Source organism: Camponotus floridanus, unplaced genomic scaffold (genome assembly GCF_003227725.1).
Source record: "Camponotus floridanus strain SB8 unplaced genomic scaffold, Cflo_v7.5 scaffold13, whole genome shotgun sequence".
Taxonomy (NCBI): domain Eukaryota; kingdom Metazoa; phylum Arthropoda; class Insecta; order Hymenoptera; family Formicidae; genus Camponotus; species Camponotus floridanus.
The window spans coordinates 2,412,963-2,431,272 of NW_020229248.1; the positions used below are offsets into that span (position 1 = coordinate 2,412,963).

General features: G+C 42.7%; 1 protein-coding gene across 2 annotated transcripts in view; it reads right to left on the bottom strand.

Moving 5' to 3' along the window:
- The window catches only part of LOC105255211 (protein grainyhead), a 104,302-nt gene that overhangs the window by 12,983 nt on the left and 73,009 nt on the right, over positions 1 to 18,310 (bottom strand). For both annotated transcript variants that reach the window (XM_011264355.3, XM_011264356.3), the window contains exons 4-7: positions 17,831 to 18,259; positions 5,510 to 5,861; positions 4,544 to 4,939; positions 30 to 289 (exon numbers count right to left, since the gene is read on the bottom strand). In XM_011264355.3, the coding sequence (XP_011262657.1) occupies positions 30 to 289; positions 4,544 to 4,939; positions 5,510 to 5,861; positions 17,831 to 18,259 (1,437 nt within the window). The remainder of the gene's footprint in view (positions 1 to 29; positions 290 to 4,543; positions 4,940 to 5,509; positions 5,862 to 17,830; positions 18,260 to 18,310) is intronic.

Sequence of the window (18,310 nt, forward strand, 5' to 3'; positions counted from 1 at the left end):
TTTAACAATTATTTGCAAAGTTTACTTACATTTTCGGTATTTGAATCTTGTCGGCATCGTTTTGTCTACCAAAGTCATGCCAAGGCCGCGACCTCGGCGGATTTGGGTTCGGATTCGGATTTGTCGCACCTGCGGACACGAGACTGTTGCGTTGCACCTGTGCCTGTGCATGGTTCTGCTGTAGTTGCAGTTGCAGGGGTTGATGGTGTATCACGGCGCCACTTTCGAGGACCACCGCCGCTCCGGTTGTCGTCCCACCAGGACATAATTCCGTATAGTCGAACGAGGACTAGAAAATAAATTTAGTCCATTATGAAAGGAAACCTTATATCATCCTATAAATAAAAAATAAATGCCGTAATTTTTTCTATTTTTTTTTTAGTTTTATCTCAATTTTATCTAAATTAATTTTTTTTAGTTTTGTTTAAATTTTATGTAAATTAAATTAGAAATTTAAATTGAAAGTTATTGCACAAATTATAGAATGGTTATAATAAATAAAGTATTCAAAAATATAAGATAAGCATTTATATATAAGCCAATGATTATCAACTTTCTCGTAATGATAAGTAGTACCACAAAAAGTAAAACTTTTTATAATTACGTTAAATAAGCGGCAATTTTCTAGCAATATTTCCATGAAAAAATATGAAATATAATAATTGTGTGTGTATATATGAATACTGATTTTTAAATAACTAATAGAAGACACTATATAGTGAAGAGTGTCTGTGAAGATAATGGTAGTTGCACCTTTTTCCGGTCGTGTTCTGCTAGATAAAACACAGTTTGCATATACAAGCGTTAAAGCGTATATTCAACCTCACTAATTTAAATGTTTGCTGATTACAGTGTAATTAATATTTAAAAAGCTAGTAACGACGTAATTATTTACCATTTTGTATATCAGCGATATAGCGACTCAATATCTGTACACATTCGGTCTTATTTTACATATCATTTTGCATTTCATTAGATTTTTTCATTCCTCGAGTATCCCTCGATAAATTTCAAACTGCGTGATTAAAAGGATCGCCGGACCGATAAATGATTAATCGCACGCGAACACGCGACTTTACGTGACTATTTCGACGCATCCGCTTTCGCGCGATCTCTTTCTCCTTTTCGTCGATTATGCACGCATCATTGTAAACAAATCTTAATAGTTTAATGTAAAAGGTACAGCAAAAAAAAACAGCTTTCCACTTACCTACTAATGGGGATGTGCTTTCGAGTATCTCCGTTCGTGCATTTCACTGCGGATCTGCATAGTGCTGCCGAAGGCAGCGAGAAAGAAGAAAGAATAGAAGCTTTGTGGTCTCGTAAAATCAACCGCACGACCCGCACGCGCTTCCAACCGTGGCAGTTAATAAGCAGCTTGCCAAACGACCTATTCCCTCATATGTCTTCATGCGATTACGCGTCGCCTGCAGTTATTTTTCAATGCAACGCGGTTACCGCAGCTTGTTACTTCAAATCTCTGTCAACCCGAAAAAAAAGCACTTCTTCTTTCTTGCTAAGAGCTCTCCACCGCTGGATTTGCCATACACCGGCAAGAAGCTATTTGTCATTTTGAAACTTTTCAAATGCTTCAGACATTAAATGTGCGAGATGCAATAAGTATGAAAATCACATATTTCAAGAAGAATCTTTGCAAGCGATTTTTTTAAACGAAAATTTTATCAAACGTCGTACAACAATTGAATATTTCACTTTATATAAATCTGTTCACAATTAAATCTCGAATATCATGTTTTTTTAAATTCTTGGTTTTTTAATTATATGCTAAATTTGAATTTATTTTTATAATGGATATTATATTTTTATTATAATATAAAATATATACATATATCATCAGAAAAGTAAGATTTAATAGAACATTATTTTTGCAATTTCATCGTGTCACGAGTAAATTGTACGTGTAACGCATGCAATTCGCCAGTGGTTTATTTATTTATCATATTTTATCGTCAAGATACGCGACTGTTTTAATTGAGATGTCATTCCAACGCCGGTAATCGAATCTGTTTTGCAAGAAACCTGAACCGTGGCATATCGTTGAATATACGAAAACTGTGTCATGAATAAGAGCAGGGAAATAAATAAATATTTAATGTCTAAACATACTTAAGACTTCTAAAGAATGACAAGTGTCGATTAGAAATTGTGGATAGAATATGATACTCGTTGCGTGCGATATCGGAGGCTGCAACGTAACGCTATTCTCGAAATGCATGTACGAAATTTACGATTAGTTAAACGAGATTTCTTTATAGTTCGCGCAAATGAGCCAAATTTATTAGGCGAACGCGTATCGCTCGCGTTGTGCGATCATAATTGGAGCATTACGTTATGTCGAAGCAATTTAAAGTGGCACCGCTTTTAAAAATATTGCGGAAATCGTCGCCGTAGAGCGCATTAGCGAGATAAAACGAGCGCGAGTTGATGAGAAAAAAATTCTCTCGAATAATGTGTTATATCTACTTAGAATATCAACATTTTAATTGCGCCTATAAATGCACCGATCATGCGAGCGGATCGGTTTTCACAGTAGCGCTCGCATTCAATACCTAATCTGCTGCCATCGTCGGCGTCCCGCGGCTTCGAGTTTTATTTTCAGCGCCTCCCGTGCACAAGCCAAGCAGAACGAACGAGTGCTTTCTAATTCGTAATATCGACCGCATTGCTAATGACTTACTCTCGCGCGCGACTATTGCACGATTAATGTTTCCGGAAGCAAACGAGATATCTAACGTAAGGATGACGAATTGTCCATGTCAAGACAATGAAAGCTACCTCGTCGATATAAATGAAACAATAGGCTGACTACTGTCATATTTAATCGAACGAGTAACTTATGTGAAAAGAGGAGATCAAGCGCCTTTAACATAAAACTAGGAAGTAGACTTCTAAAGTATCTTGGAGTAAAAATATGATAGAATTTTGCGAGCGACTGGTCAGCTGTTTTTTTTAGAAGAGTCCGGTTACAAGCAAAGTTAGAATATATAAATTTTATCTTAAACTTTATGATTATCGTGTAGCTCTACTTATTGGTCTTTAAATCAGGGCAGATAAGATGATCACCTCGTACGTAACAAGACGCGTCTATTGCGGAAAGTCTATAGAACCATTAGATTTAACAAACGCGAGACCGGAGGAACGGGTTCGCTTTTTGATACGCCTGAATTTTGCGGTCTACCAAGATACCATAATCGTTCCCTTAGAGACTATTATGTATCCCGATGTATACTATTAGCGTCCAAATTTATCGCGCCGGTCTAACTGCACGCAATTATGTATTGGAGACGGAAAAACTCGCGCGACAAATCACTTCGGGAACGGCGATCGCCGTTGCATATGCATTCTATGCATTCGGTATTAGAGCGCTTTAACGAGTAATATCGTGTACGGTTTGTATCGCTCGAGACGTAGAGGATTAATCGCCCAACTCTCGTGGTGAGGCTTTCATCGTGGGCGAAAGCACTTACTTGACAAATCGCACTGAAAACGATAACGATGGGGCGCGGATATCGTACGCGAAAATATACAATCTCGCAATGGGATGACGGTTATAATATCGCATATATTAACGCGCGAAAGAATGGTCTTCGAGCGGCGAACGAGTTCCGTTAATGTATGATATTTATTTATGATATCTCGTCGCGAGATTAATTAAGCCGCGAGCAAAATCATTTGTATCGCGAGCGATCGAATTGAAAATGATAGCGCCGACGATACCAGTCGTTTCGGATCGTCGTATCGGCTTCTACGGTTTGATTGAATTATTTAGGTCGTGTTAGGATCGTTTCTACAGCTGGGCCACGCGTTCCTACGCATTTTTCACGAAAAATTAAACGATACTCCCAACAAGCTCTTAGCGTAATTCAGTGGCAAATATCTCTACGTAGCGTACATACGTTTCTCCGTATATATCCCATAAGTCTCCGTACAACCCGTGTTAACTTGGAGCCTCGGTTGACAGGACAGCCGCGATCCTGTTCCGATTCTGTTCCGACCCTGTTTCGCTATCTAACGTCGACTTGCTGATTGCGATTTATATAGACGTGAACCGTTTAAAGACCGTCCCTGTCGGCTAACTCCGTGACATCATATTACGCTACGTTCTTTAACATTAGAGCAGTATAATATAATATGTGAGAATTATCAGTTCGTTTTATCGGTTCATTTTTTCTTCTCGACTTTCCACTTTTAATGATTCAAACTTTACTTCAACTACTAATATTATCAAAATGTCGACCAATTTTTTGCGCGGAATTTTTAATATTTCCATTTTATTAAAACCACAATTTTCACCTCGAAGAGAGATTTATATTTCATATTATTTTATGGTTATATTTTACGATATCAAAGACGCAGTATGGCCAGGATTCCTTTCGACGGAACGATCGAAAATGTCGCTCGTAAATGTATCTTGCATCTCGAAAGCATCGATCGAGAACGTATAAAAGGCACCTTTAAAGAGGCGGTTGACACATGAACGTATCGAACGATGTAAGGAAGGAAATTAATCGCAGGGGCTCACCTGATGAAGCGCCGTGGGCGGATGATGGTCCTGCCTCGGCGTGACCGCGTCGGCGCCTATGCCGGAGTCGGGGCTGGGAAGATCAACGGTCAGGACTTTGCTGCTACTCGACGACGAGCGTATCGCGTGTGTCGTAGTATATGAGCTCGGTACAACCTCGTACCTCGTGTACGAAGCGGTCGTGGTAGACAGCGAGGAAGCGGAGCTGGACGAGGCGAGCGGCGGCAGCGCGTCGCCGGCGACGTAGACCGTCGTCGCCTCCTGATGGAGCCCGCCACCTCCGGCGTTCGCCGTCGCATTCCCGGTCCCGGTCGCCGACGTGGACGTGTACGCGGTCGACTGTAGCCGCGGACTGCAGGACGTGTAGGGGTCGTAGGGGCTGCCGTACTGCTGCACCTGCACACACATACATACATACATGATTATGCGGTTACCTTGCCTCTTGGCATTGTTATCGACCTATCTCAAGCGAATCGCAATCCTGCGCGTTTTCCACGTCGCATTTACTCGTTCTCTTTTCGCGGCAAAAACACGAAAGCGATTCACGCCAAACACTTGGTAATCTTCGAGGCTCTTGCCACGCGCGAATGCGACGCGCAGCAAGTGCAAATCTGAGAGATCTGTGTTATTTTCTCGAGTTATCTTGCGGTGTACTTGTTGCGTTGGGCTATACGTGACACAATGTTTGGACGATGATAGTGTATTATAACGTTCGCATAGAGATTGCAAATTTTTAAGCAATTCGATCATACGAAATAGTATTCGAAATTGAAGCGAAAATTGATTGTAAGAAAAAAAATTGATCGTAAATTGATTAAATTCGTGTAGAGATATCTATCATTAAGTTATTATCTAAAATTAAAATCTTGTAAAAAATATCAACGTGAAAAAAATCAGATAAAATTCAATCGTCAATTCTGAAGAAACATGTGATTGCGTTCTCGGCGATGATCGTCCGAATTTTACCTGTAGCTGATGTTGATGATGGTGGTACATTCCCGGCGGTGTTGGGCTTTCCTGTTTGTGCCGTTTGCTCGATTGTTGGCCCGCGCGCGATGAGCTGAGGTCCTCTGGTTCCCTCTTGACCCCGGCGATGCCGGCGCTCGAGGCACCGTCGTGTCGCAGGGACTGCGGGCTCAGCGGAAGCGGAAGACCACCCTGCAGACTCTGACCGGGACTGTGGGACTGCTGGTTGTACTGATGGAGGAAGTGGTGTAGCTCCCCTCCTCCGGCGCCTTCGCCGCCTTCCATCCGATTCGTCGAGGCGGAACCGGAGCCAGGCGCCTCCTGCACCAGCAGCTTCTGGCCCATCACACCCCTTCAACAGTCCGTGGAGAATTGACCTTCAGTTATAGCTCCTTTACCGGGCACCAGAATCAGCATTGATCCGCGCCGCGCCATAAGAATGCATGACGAATTCGCGCTATGTATTTCGTGATCGATACAGCGCGCCCATTCTCGCGCTGCCACCGATTGCCTTTTACGGGATCCACCCATCTGCCATGAAAAAGATCGGATTCTTCGCGCTCATAGAGTATCGTCGAGAGTGGTGTAGAGAGAGGAGTCTAACACAATTGAATCTCCTTCAAAATTCTAATGGTGATTCCCTATTTCAAATATTACACGAGATTAGTTATATATGTACAGTATATATTTTCTTCTTATTTTTTTTTTAATCTCGATCAATAAAGTATTACAAAATTTATAAGTATATAATAGAATACAATGTTGTAAGAGTGAAAACATTTGTGAAAAATTGAAGGGACATGTCTAAGTTTTATCAACACCCTATATATATGATGTTTTTATTTTTTATAATTAAAGACGACTAATGTTACATTTAGATTCAGTGTGTTCATTGAAATGATAATTGAATTGCCTCAAAGAAAGACGAGAGATGGGTCGCGCTTTCTTTTCTCTTTCTCTGCGCCTTGTCATCGAATGAAATTCGGTGAAGAAAGCCGGCGTTACATTTCCGCTGTGCATCGCGCGCTGCATCTGCCGAATTCGGCAATAAAATTTTCGACGCGCAGAGTAACGCGATTCGCCAATCGACCGTACGGTAGAAGAATCGAGAGGATCGCGGTATTATGCGAAGTAGTTAACATGTTATATTTAGCATGATAATACGTATCCACAATACCGGGGACCCTTATAAACTGCCAACGCTCTCGGTGCATGCCATCCTTCCCTCGTTCTCTCTTTCTTTTTATCATCTCTTCGTCTTTTCCGACGAGGCGAAGGATCGCCCCTCGCTCGTCTTTCCTGGCATGTCCTGGCAACCTTTGCCAGATTCTGCTTCTCTCTCTTTCCTTTTCTTTTTAACCCTAAAAAAGTATACACCCTTGCTTCTATTTCGCTCTATCCTTTCGCAACGTCGTGTCGCGGTGCCTACCCTACGGTCAGATGCTTCCGCACAATGACCTTTTTTTACACTTGATACCTGATCTCTCATCTACCGCTCTCTCCTTCTTTCCTTTTCTCTCGCGCTGCGTTTCTCCCGTTCCTGTCTTTCTCGTCTACCTCGCAATACGACGAAAAGGGTGACGCCGAGAGGAAGAGACTATCGTCTCGCCCTCGGCACACTTGTGCATCCTGAAGAGGTGCGGATAGACCCCCGGACGGGGAAAAGACGGTGGGTAAACCTGGTTGCGGCCGAGACCGCGTTCTCCTGACACAAGCAAAGAGAACGTGCTGTCATAACCCGAGGCCATAGCGGCGAGACCTCATGAATTCGGCTTACGTGAAATGGATCCGCGATGCCTTTCGCGAGACCGTTTCCCGATAATGCGATGCTAATCCGAGAACGCGCGATGCGAAACGAGATTCGCGTGCGCGTACCTTGGGAACTCGATATGATGCACCCCTGGAAATTTGGGATCGGTAGGTGTGAAGTATCGGATTGCGAACCGAGTGTGATTGGCGCTTTAAGCTCTCGGGATCGTCCCGATGGTTTTGTGTGGTTGTCATCAATACATCTCCATCCAAGACTCGACCAGATTTTTGCGACAAAAGTTTTCGTTGATTAAAAAAGTATTTTTTTTTTAATGTTTCTCGTTTCTCAAAAAATTTTAAAAGAAATGTAACTTATTTATATCTATTGTATTTACTCTTTTAAGTAAAATAATGTATTCATAATAAACTCCGGGATGAATCTTACTGTCAGTATTGACGGAGTGTTGAACAACGAGGTATTTTTTCGCGGCTTTCTAACCATCGAGGAGTTAAGTACCGAATATTAGTAGTCGTACAAAAAGAGGAGAAGAAAAAAAGCATACAAGAAGAGACGAAAGGAGTTTGACGTAAAATGAAAGAGAGGTCAATGCTCGCTTCGAGCCAGCTTCGTAGAGTTACCTATGTGTATGCAACATGTAGTTTCATGTACTGTCCAAGTATTCGCATTGTCGTGCGAAAAATCTCGAGAGAATGTCAATAAAAAAACTACTGCATGATGCATGAGCAAGTATTTATATGTATATAAAAGTCTGTTGAACCATAGAAAAGCGTGATAAATCTATGAATTATCGATATGTCGAGCCTTGAAAAACGTTTAGAGACGTATTATATAACGATAAATAGTTTTAGCGGAGAAAATACATCAACTTCGCCGTGCAATTATATAATCTACGATTTCTGCAAAATCACACACTTACTCATTTTCGTTAAAAAAAACTTGAAAGTTTCATAATTGCGTCGTTTTTAACATCCTGTCCCCGTTTCGAGAAAAATCAATCACCGCTTCTCGCGATGATTCGGCACACAAATTAACCGTTAGATATGCGTAGAATTTCGAATGGAACAAACGGTACAAGATGTTGCTGCCCGACGCCGACCTGGCATGGACCGTTTTTGTCGCCTCGCTTCTACCGTTGACGGGAAACGCCAAGTTCCCGACGACAAACGGGGGAGGCCGCATTCTTTTTCCAAGCACGTGGAAAATCTCGCCGATTACACCGGTATCCGCGGCGCGTAATCCCCCGGTCTTCTCGGGGGTCAATAAGCGGCGCGCACGAATTCTCGTGCCCCGCGCATTCGCGCCGCAAACGAGTAAATTACGCCGCGTTATACGCAGCATTCCGCGCCGCGGAATTTTTCTTTCTTTCTTTTCCTCTAACCACGGAGAGAAGATTCCGCGTGCGCAATGCGCGCCGCGCGCTGCGCGCAGTAACTGCGCACTGTGCAGCATAAGAGGCAATTACGTGCTTACGGTGCAGCATTATCGACGACAAGGCACTCGAACCGGACGGCGGCCCGACACGTGAACCTGCAGGTCGCGCGGGGTCACTTCTGGGTCGCGACACGCACGGTCGCTCGTGCGTGTGTACGCGTACTCACGCATGCACAAGCCCTGTCGAGCAACCTGCGCGGGCGCCAGAACGCGGCTTGCGGTACCGCTTCAGGCTTCGGAACCGGAATCGGGCATTTCTCTAACCGGAAATCGGGCGTATCGTGACCTGTACTCTACCTAGTAGTACGGATGACGCAGCCACGTGCGTGTGTGTGTGTGTGAGTGCGCGCGCGTGCGACCTATCTGTATGTGGCACGAGACGAAACCCGAAAGACAGGTCCGGCAAAGTGGCGCTCTACCGACTTGTTTCTCTCGGGTCACTCCTTTGATTATCATTGTCAGTCTGCTCTTTTTCCACATCTCGCGTATACGGGCCTCTCGCGCAGGTCTATACGGACTTCTCGGCTTTACAAGCGCACGCATGCACGCACGTCGGCACCTGTGCTTATAGCACGTGCCGTCGAGTCGCGGCAATGTCAATGTATGCATACATATGTATCGTATATACGAACGGACAGAGAGGAATGAATTTAGATGCGCGCGGCGAGGCCAACGACGTCTAGCACTTCTCATGATGACCGTACGGGCGGCTTTCCTAGTGCTTTACTTCCTAGGAGTATCGCGCATAGTTCCCAGAATACGTTACTGTCGGCGGCTTTCGGGAATTATGAAACGTCTCTTGACCCCGGTCTCAATGTCTCGTGATTTCAGCTATGTTGTTGTGAAAGTACTGCCGTTTGTATCTTTCCTAACTAGCAGAAGTGCCGTTCGAAATTTTATTAATATTGCGTGGAAACAGAATATTGTATGTAATAAGAATATATATAAAACATTTTTTTAACCATTTTCTCTCGTCTCGAAGAAAGAAAATGAAACTGACGAAATAGAAAGGTTTAATTAATTAATAAGATTTAACGGAAACCGAATATAAAATAAAAATATATTTTTGCAAGATTTTTAAAATTGGACTCGCATCGTTTTTAAGAGAGACCAACAAGTCAAAGGTTTCTGCAGAAATCATATATAATCGTGAATATTACGATGCAGATTTTGCTTCGACCAAGATTATACCGATGAGTGGTCTATCAAATGTTTACGATAATCTTATACCGCGAAGGTGCGATTTTCCCTCTCGTGCATATCTACAATTTATGATATTCGATGTCGAGAGCGCTTGTACATCGCAAACTCGAAATGTCACGTGAAACTCGATGTGTTAGATACCTCTTGAGGTCGAATCCTCGACTTTTGTTAGGTTCATCGCGGTCGTCGATGGAACAGCTAAGAACTCGCTCTGATTCTCAGACCTTCGTGTGTCCTCGAATTCATCCACATCTTCCTGTTTTGCTAATGAGACGTTACGCGATCCGGTTTTCGGACCACGCGATCCGGTTCTCGTTCGTTCGAGCAGCGTGAATCAACCCCTGCGAAAACGTGTCCGTTTAATGCTCTTTGGCTTCGTTATGGCGATTGAGATCGTTGGCACGAGAGGAGGAAGTGCCGGATTCAAAATGTCTTTTGTGACCCGGCGAGATCCAGGATCCTACGTTCCCGCGGTCGCAAGACCGATGATTCTAGGCGGGAAACCCGTAAGGTGATACAAAACATACGGCGGCGTTTCTAATCGTAAATTCGAGCTAACGAGATAATATCGCCGCAAGCTAACTGTCTTGATCGAGCGATCCAGTTCTTGCCTGGTAATCGAGACCTCATAGTTGCAACAGTGTTGTCGACAGCTCGACATCACGACGTGCGTAATTGGTGCGACTATTCGCTTCCTCGACGTTACTCTCATGAGAAATTAAATACGCAGATGGAATAAAAATAACTGTAATACGTAATTTAATCAAAGAAAAACTCACCCCCTTTCATGAAAAATCTAAAGTCGATTCTATCGTGATAAAAATTTCCAATTATTATACACATTTATTATTAAGAATCATAAAAGTTAAGCTCGAAATTCCCGTATCTGCATAAATTTAATTACTTGGATTATTTATACTATTAGGCTTTACTTCATAATCTTTTAATTATCAATATTATAACTGCTTCTTATTTAATTTTTATTGCATATTATCTCAATAATTTGGAAGGATTTAATTCATACCTGTGGTTGCACAGATACGTCCAACAGTTTGGTACGCTCTGTGTATATAGTGTTTATGTTTTATTCTTATAGCTCATATCTCTCATAACACGGTCCTTAGCACGCGACTCGCTCCGCGTGTGATTTCCGCAATCGCGGAAAGATCCGGTGCTACTGGAGAACGCAGATGGAATCCCACGAAACGAGGGCGTTGTCGCTTGCATATCGTGTGCCCGTGTGTGCTCGCGTATGCCCGCAATTATGTTCCTCTATAATCGTAAATTTAAATAAACGAGAACGCGTTCGCGCGACGCTACGTGTCGGGCATAAAGCAGCAGTGGCGAGAAAACGGGCCATGACACTCGTCGTCCTACGTTTCTGGTTCTGGTTCCGGCCTACTGCCTGATTCGCGTTTCGCCGTTTTACGACGTGACACACGGGACCCCCCCTCGTTCCCTGTCCCGTCAGTCGGGTCAGAGGCCATCGCGGTAGTGGCCGCGATTCGTCGTAGTGGTGACTCTTAAAGCAGATTGCCGCGTAACGATAACCGGGAGAAATAAAACGCGTATAATAAGAATACTAGCGACAACTCGTATTCGTCGTTTGGTCAGTTGTCGAGATCGCAAAGGTCCTCGATCTCGATTCCATTACGTCTAGGAGAAGGGAGGTATAAGGAAGCGACAGAGAACGAACTGAGTCTCTAGCAATATATCGATAGCGATCGCATAATTAGAAATTTTAATTAGAAATTTTAATTATGAATTCACCGGTTTTTTTATTCAGACTTACTCAGATTGTTTCATAAGAACATCCATTCGGAGAACCTTTTGACATTATTACATTATCACGATGTATTATTTCTCCCGTCATTTTTCTTAAGAAAAGCATATTTTTCCTATTATAAATGATCACTTTTTTCAACTTGTTTTTAGATGGAGTTTAATTAAGTTACTTGATTCTCCAACATGCGTTTGAAAACAATAAAACAATTGCGGGCAGACGACAAAGAACAATCTTCTTCGCGGTGCGTGTTCACGTCGGCTACCTGTCTAATCCCGAGACAAGTCAGTCGGCCGAGTATGCACCCTCGTGGCAAGAGATAAAGGCCATTGCCGTCTTGTTCCTAAGTAGATCTTGGCGTGACGATAGCCAGGAAATGTAATAAGAAGTTGCAGCGTACCGATGCTTATTGCCGAGTTCATTCTCGAGTCCCTTAAAGAGCAAGACTTCATTATGTTCCACGCTTTGTCGCACGTACGAAAAGACGGTCGTTAAAGAAAGCTTCCGACTATTACGACCGCCGCACGTATTATGTGTAATACGGCACGTATGAAAGATGCAGAAGCGTGGCTAACACCATATTTACTCGGCCCCGTATATCTTACTTTTCCCGAGAGATCTCAGATCGAACGAAAATTTATCTCTCGCTTCACAAAGACGAAGGTTCGCAATATTCTATCCTCAATTTTATATAACGTACGATCTCGCTTTGACGCTTTTAAATAATCACCACCTGTGTTTATCTCGGCAATTAAGAAGCCGCTCTTAGTCTCGAATGCTAAAACATTTATGCGTATCCTCGCCGCGAGGGAAGCATTAATCTTATTGACGTTATTCATATGCGTCCCAAGGCCGTGTGAATTTAATATGAATTAATTAGAAATTTGTTATCTCTCCAGGGAGGAATTTCACTTTCAAACTCGGAACGTAGTCACCGCCGTCTGCGGAAACACGCGGTGAGATGGAAACTGTATTGCAGTATTGAGTAAAGATTGGTTCCCTTCCATTTCTCCTTTACGTTATATATATCTGTGCCACTATAAAACCTCTGATGTAATAATATACTATCGCGTGTCGGGAAGAAAGAACTGACAAAAATATTCCACCCGAGTTATTCAACCAGAAACGCAAAAAACGCCATCGAATATAGTAATATTACTGCTTGCATGGATAAACGCGGTATACATTTGATTGCATCAATAGTAAAATTTAAAAATTTGTTATTAATAGCATGAAAAAATGCTCTCATGATTAGAATGCGTAATGCACAGTTGTCACAATTAACATTTCAGATGTGAGAATCATAATTTGCATTCATTGCGAAACACGGCCATTTTTCTCGGAACATCGCATGACCGGCGATGAAGCAATCGCGTTCGATCGCGATCGAACGAAAAAGATTCTCGTGCACCTAACTGTTGCAAGTGACAATTACTATAATTTGGAAGAATACTTCCTGTCGACTTACAGTACATGCAATTGCGATGATTGGTTCTGTATGGTGTATTACCATCATCGCGGCAATATGCTCGATAAATATAATAACAATTTGTACGGAATATTCGATTTAAGATATTATACATATATATTGCTTTTCTCATTTATTATTAAATATTATTATGAATATTATAACTCATAGTGGTTCTCGACAATCATTGCCTGTCAAAATAGGCATGACGCTTAATGCGTCATTTTATTATGCGACATCAAAATTTAAATATATAATATCTCAATGTAAAAGAATTGTCCATCGTTAAAAAAAGTAAACATGATAATAAATAAAAATAAAAATAAATAAAAATGAATATTAGGACATTCAATTTAAAACTTATTAAAATTTATCAAGAAATCTTAGCGTTTCTTACTTGTTGAGATGTTTAAATAAAATTAACGTTTATATATAAAACGCACTTGAGAAAAGAAATATATTCGGCCTTTTATATTTCAAATAAATTAAAATCCGACGAGAGAAGAAGAGAGAAGAGAGGGAGAGATATCAGAGAGCGCAAGTGTTTGTACTTTCCGCCAGCGGCGCGTCTACGTCTCTCCATCAAGTACTTTTTCGCGTTTCAATTGCCATCATCGTCTACCTCCGAGAAGCGTCTTCATCCGCTAATTGAATCAATGTTGCCGGACGAGCGCTATGCGCTCGGGTATCCTCTCATTTCCCGCTTATCCCGCGGCTTTTCATCGCGGCTGTTCTCCGCGTTTGGAAGGCGGATATCGCGGTTGTCGTTTATGCCCGACGGGCGTTAAGATTAAGGCAGCGATCTCGCCAAGTGCCCGGGAGGCCGTCTCTTACGACGGCGGCTTGCTGTGAAACCGTACGCCGATTCTCGATGACGCTTTGCGCCATCATTCTACAACCCCGTGGCGAACCATAAGCGACCGCCGGACTTCGTAAGAATCGCGGCGAGATATCCGCCTCCTCCGCAGACAAGGCTCTGTACATTGAACGAGATCTCAAGGGTTGTGTCTATCTCGAAGATCGCGATAAGGGACATTCTTTTAAAGAAACAAGTTTTAACATTCCTGCGTTTGGACATCGATCTGACGATACAGATTGTAGACTGAAAATATGTTGGAGAAGAGAAAGTCTTATTAAAGAAATGAGAACTTTTTACAATGAGATTTGTTTCATGGCAAATGCGGTCCTGTCTCTGTGGACAGCGTTAAAAATTCACGGGTACCTAATGATATTCTTATGCGTTTAATATAGTTAATTGAACAGAGTTTCGCGAGATATTTGGCCTCGCAGCAGGTCTATTATTCGAATTACATGACTGCCTCTCGAGTGAAGGCTGCGAATTCCGTACATTTTTCTGGGTCTCATGGAAAGGATAATATTATTATTGGTGGATATAAACGTAAAAAGCCTTGCATTGTTATTTGTGTATCGAAAGAATAAAAATATAATAAAATTCTAGAATTAATATCATAATGATTTTAAAAAATCTTGTGCGAGCTTGTGAGATTCGCTAGTTTCAAAATTTTTTTATTCTTTCAATTGCAAGTATGTGAAATAATCGTTAATCTCTCCAATTTAATTAGGCACGCGTTTGGCTAATGTTTTGGTTTTTAGAAACTCGTCTAACTTGTTCTAAAGTTACCATCATATAAGTTTATACATATAATTACAAAACTTTTATTTACTGCGATTTGCGGTAATCGCAGTAAATAAAAGTCTATCTAATTTAAAATAAACTCCGAGAAAAGCTATAAAACGAAACCCTCATCGCCCGCTAAGCTTTCACTATGTGACAAACACGTCTTAAATCCCGATTAGGAGAGTCGTGAGAAAATTGCATCGCATTACAACGGCAATGGAAAACGCATCGATGCATATTATCATGATCGTATCTATGTAGCTGCGAAAACATGCACGCGGATTCATTCTGTATTGTCCCGTCGAGATACATTTCCTCCGAATCGTGCTCGTGCTTGTTTTTTTCCTATTTTCGCGGTTGCGATCAGAGAAGCGCTTGATCCCTTCAGCGAGTGCGACACAATGAAATTGGATTAAAGTTGTGCCCTTGGTAGTCTTCTCCTTCTCTCTCCTCGCAGCGACGCGACAGCCGAGAGCGAGAGAGGAGTTTTAACGATCTACCGCCGTACAAATTGTCGAGATGCTATCATCTCTCAGCGGGAAGAGAGAACGGGAGTAGGAGATGCAGATAGAGAAAGAGAAAGAGAGAAGCAGATAAAGGGAGAAGGAAGGCAGAGCAGAGAAGCAGGCAGGGAGAGAGGAGAAGATGCGAGGGAAGATTAGGGCGGCATCTCCCCATGGCGAGGTCGGTAACAGAAACTGCTGTTGGTGATGTTCCTGATGCCGCGCTGCAGTTGCTGCCGCCGCATTTCGCTGCACTACCTCTCCTCCCGGCTTCCCTCGTATCTGACACGATTCGTACGTTGAGGATTCTCAACAGTAAATTACAAAATATGCTAAGCGGCCGATATAAATCAAAAGTGGGGCCCGCGCGCGTCCGTAGATCCCCGAGGGGTGAGAGAGTCCTTTACCCGTTGTCTCCGTCTCCTGGATTCTACGGCGCAAGGGGTAAGGGATTCCTCCGCGTTCTCCATAGCCAACCAGGCCCAAAATATACGGAGAGAGACCCCCATCACGAATCGGGAACGAGGGAGAAAGGCTCTTTCTCTCCTTCTCGTGCGGCGTGGTGGTGCAGTTTGCAAACCGAGCAAATGGACCGGAAGACTCGAACGCGAGATATAAATAGGCCCGACTGGAGAGCAATATATCTACCCAACTAAACTCCGCTAAATTGCTTCGGTGTAATGCAAAAGAGAGCGATATAGAATCGCGCGAGCGGAGAGACAGAGAGAGAATGAAAATCCCCATTTATCGATGGCACGCTGCGCACTCATTTAAGCACGAGAGATTTATGGAATATCGATAAACTCCTAAAGAATTGTGATTACTGTTCCTTCGAACTATAAGTATAGCCCGCGTAAATGGGCCGTGCACGATCCGTCTCACTTTGTGCCGCGTCTTCTCGTGGCGTTAACGATTTTATAATTTGCATTGGCATACATCACGTTAAAAAAAATATCTAATTAACTCTTCTGGCTTTATTCGGCGTGGATTTTGTCTATTCCATATTATATGCTGAGAGGAAATAACATAAGCATATTGCATCAGTGTTAAAATGATGCATGTTCCTTTCTACGTTTGTTTCACTATTAAGATAACGAAAATATACATCCGCGCTTGGTGGAATACGAATTATCTAATTAACGCGTCAAACGTCTCTCGGTGCCGACTGATTTTACACGCGATTGTCCCGCGTAATCAGCCCCCGGTAACGAATTACGCTCACCGCGAGCACTCAATTACGCGGTCGAGACTATTAATCGAGATACGGCGAAACACGAATAGCTAATAACGCGCGCCCGACGAGCCTCGCCGAGAGTGTTCGCTACATCGGGACACGGGACTCTATCTGCGGATCTACGCTAATCGAGTCCTCTGGATGCACCCGCTGTACATAGTCGTCACGCACACGCACGTGTTTATGGATGAGCCACGTATGAGCGGCCACGTGCACGCGCGCTTTTAAATTAAATGCATCGAGCGAAGAAGAGCCGCGTGCGAGTGCATAAAATTACGTGCGTTACATGCGAGAACGCTGCGAGAGATGCTTTTACACGATTACTGCCAAGGCCACCAATTTTCAAAGGCTCCGCGAATAATAATATAATTTTCTCCATATGTATTTCTTTTGTATATGAATTATATTTTTTATATGTACATAATTGTGCAATAATTCTCTAGTCATAATATAAGAAAGTTACAGGCTGGAATACAAAGAGAGGTAATCATAATACTTAAAAATTATTTATAAATCACAAATAATTCTGCAGTAATGCAGAATCATTTTAAGATTTTAAAATTTTGTAGAAAATTGTTTTATTGCAAAAGATCAAAATTATATATTATAGCATTGCAATTGTTCCCCACTATCATTGATTTGAAATATTTGTATGCATGAAAATAAAACATCATTTTTAATTTAATTTAAAGCTATTTTTCGGCGAATAAATTTTGTCCGGAAAAGTCAATTTGTTCAGTCAATCTTAATGCGGATCTCGAGAACGTGAATATTCTTGAATTATTTAAATGCGCGAGGAGAGCCGAGCGAAATCTTCCTGCATTTGTAAGAGCATGATTATATTCCGTGGATAGAACCGTGGAAAATCGTGATTTTTTCCTTGCCTCGCGTATGATTACGAAGCTTACACGCGCGGATGAGAATCTAAAATAGTGAGATAGAGCGAAGCATACGCGAAGTTACGAAGCAGAAGAGTGTATTGCGTAAAGCGTGCATAATAATGGCCGTTGTCTTCAGCTAATTTTTGCTCAAGCTTAATTTACATTTTCAAGCTTTGCTTTTTAAGCGTTATAACGTTTGATGAGAAATAAAAAAGATACATCTTCCCACCTTCATGAACGATTAAAAAAACAATAATAATTTTAAACTACATGTAACAAGAGAAACAAAGACGAGATGATGTTATTAAGATCGAAGATTGTCTCTTAGATCTTTTTCCGGTTCACGGATCGGTCACGGATCGGTCACGGATCACGCTAAAATTTGTAAAATATAGAATCAGTACTCACGTGGACCAGAGCTCGTGCGTGGGCGGCAACTTGACATCCGCAGCCGTTTTCTCGGGCAGTTTGTAATATTCGTAGACGTAGGACGCGCCAGGGTCATCGCCATGGCTGGCTACCGCCGACACCTGATGCTGCTGCTGGAGATTTAGCATGGCAGCGGTCGCTACCGAGAGCGGGTGCTCGCAGTAGGCGCGCCAGTCGCCCTCCATACCCTGCACCTGCACCTGCACCGCGACTCTTTTGTGCACTTCCGGATCGGCGTCTTCGGCACCGCTCTGCAGGGACTGTGCCGCTGCCTGAGCCGCCGCCTCCTCCGCTCCCAATTCCTCCTCTTCTTCCGGTTCACGCTGTCCGGATACGTAGTCCTGCTGCTGTTGCGCGTTGTCACTGACGACGGTGCCGTTTGTATCCTCCTCGCTGCGACTGCGTCGTCTGTAATCGAGCGAAACAATCTGTTTAATTGTTGTTGAAAATATAGGCAAA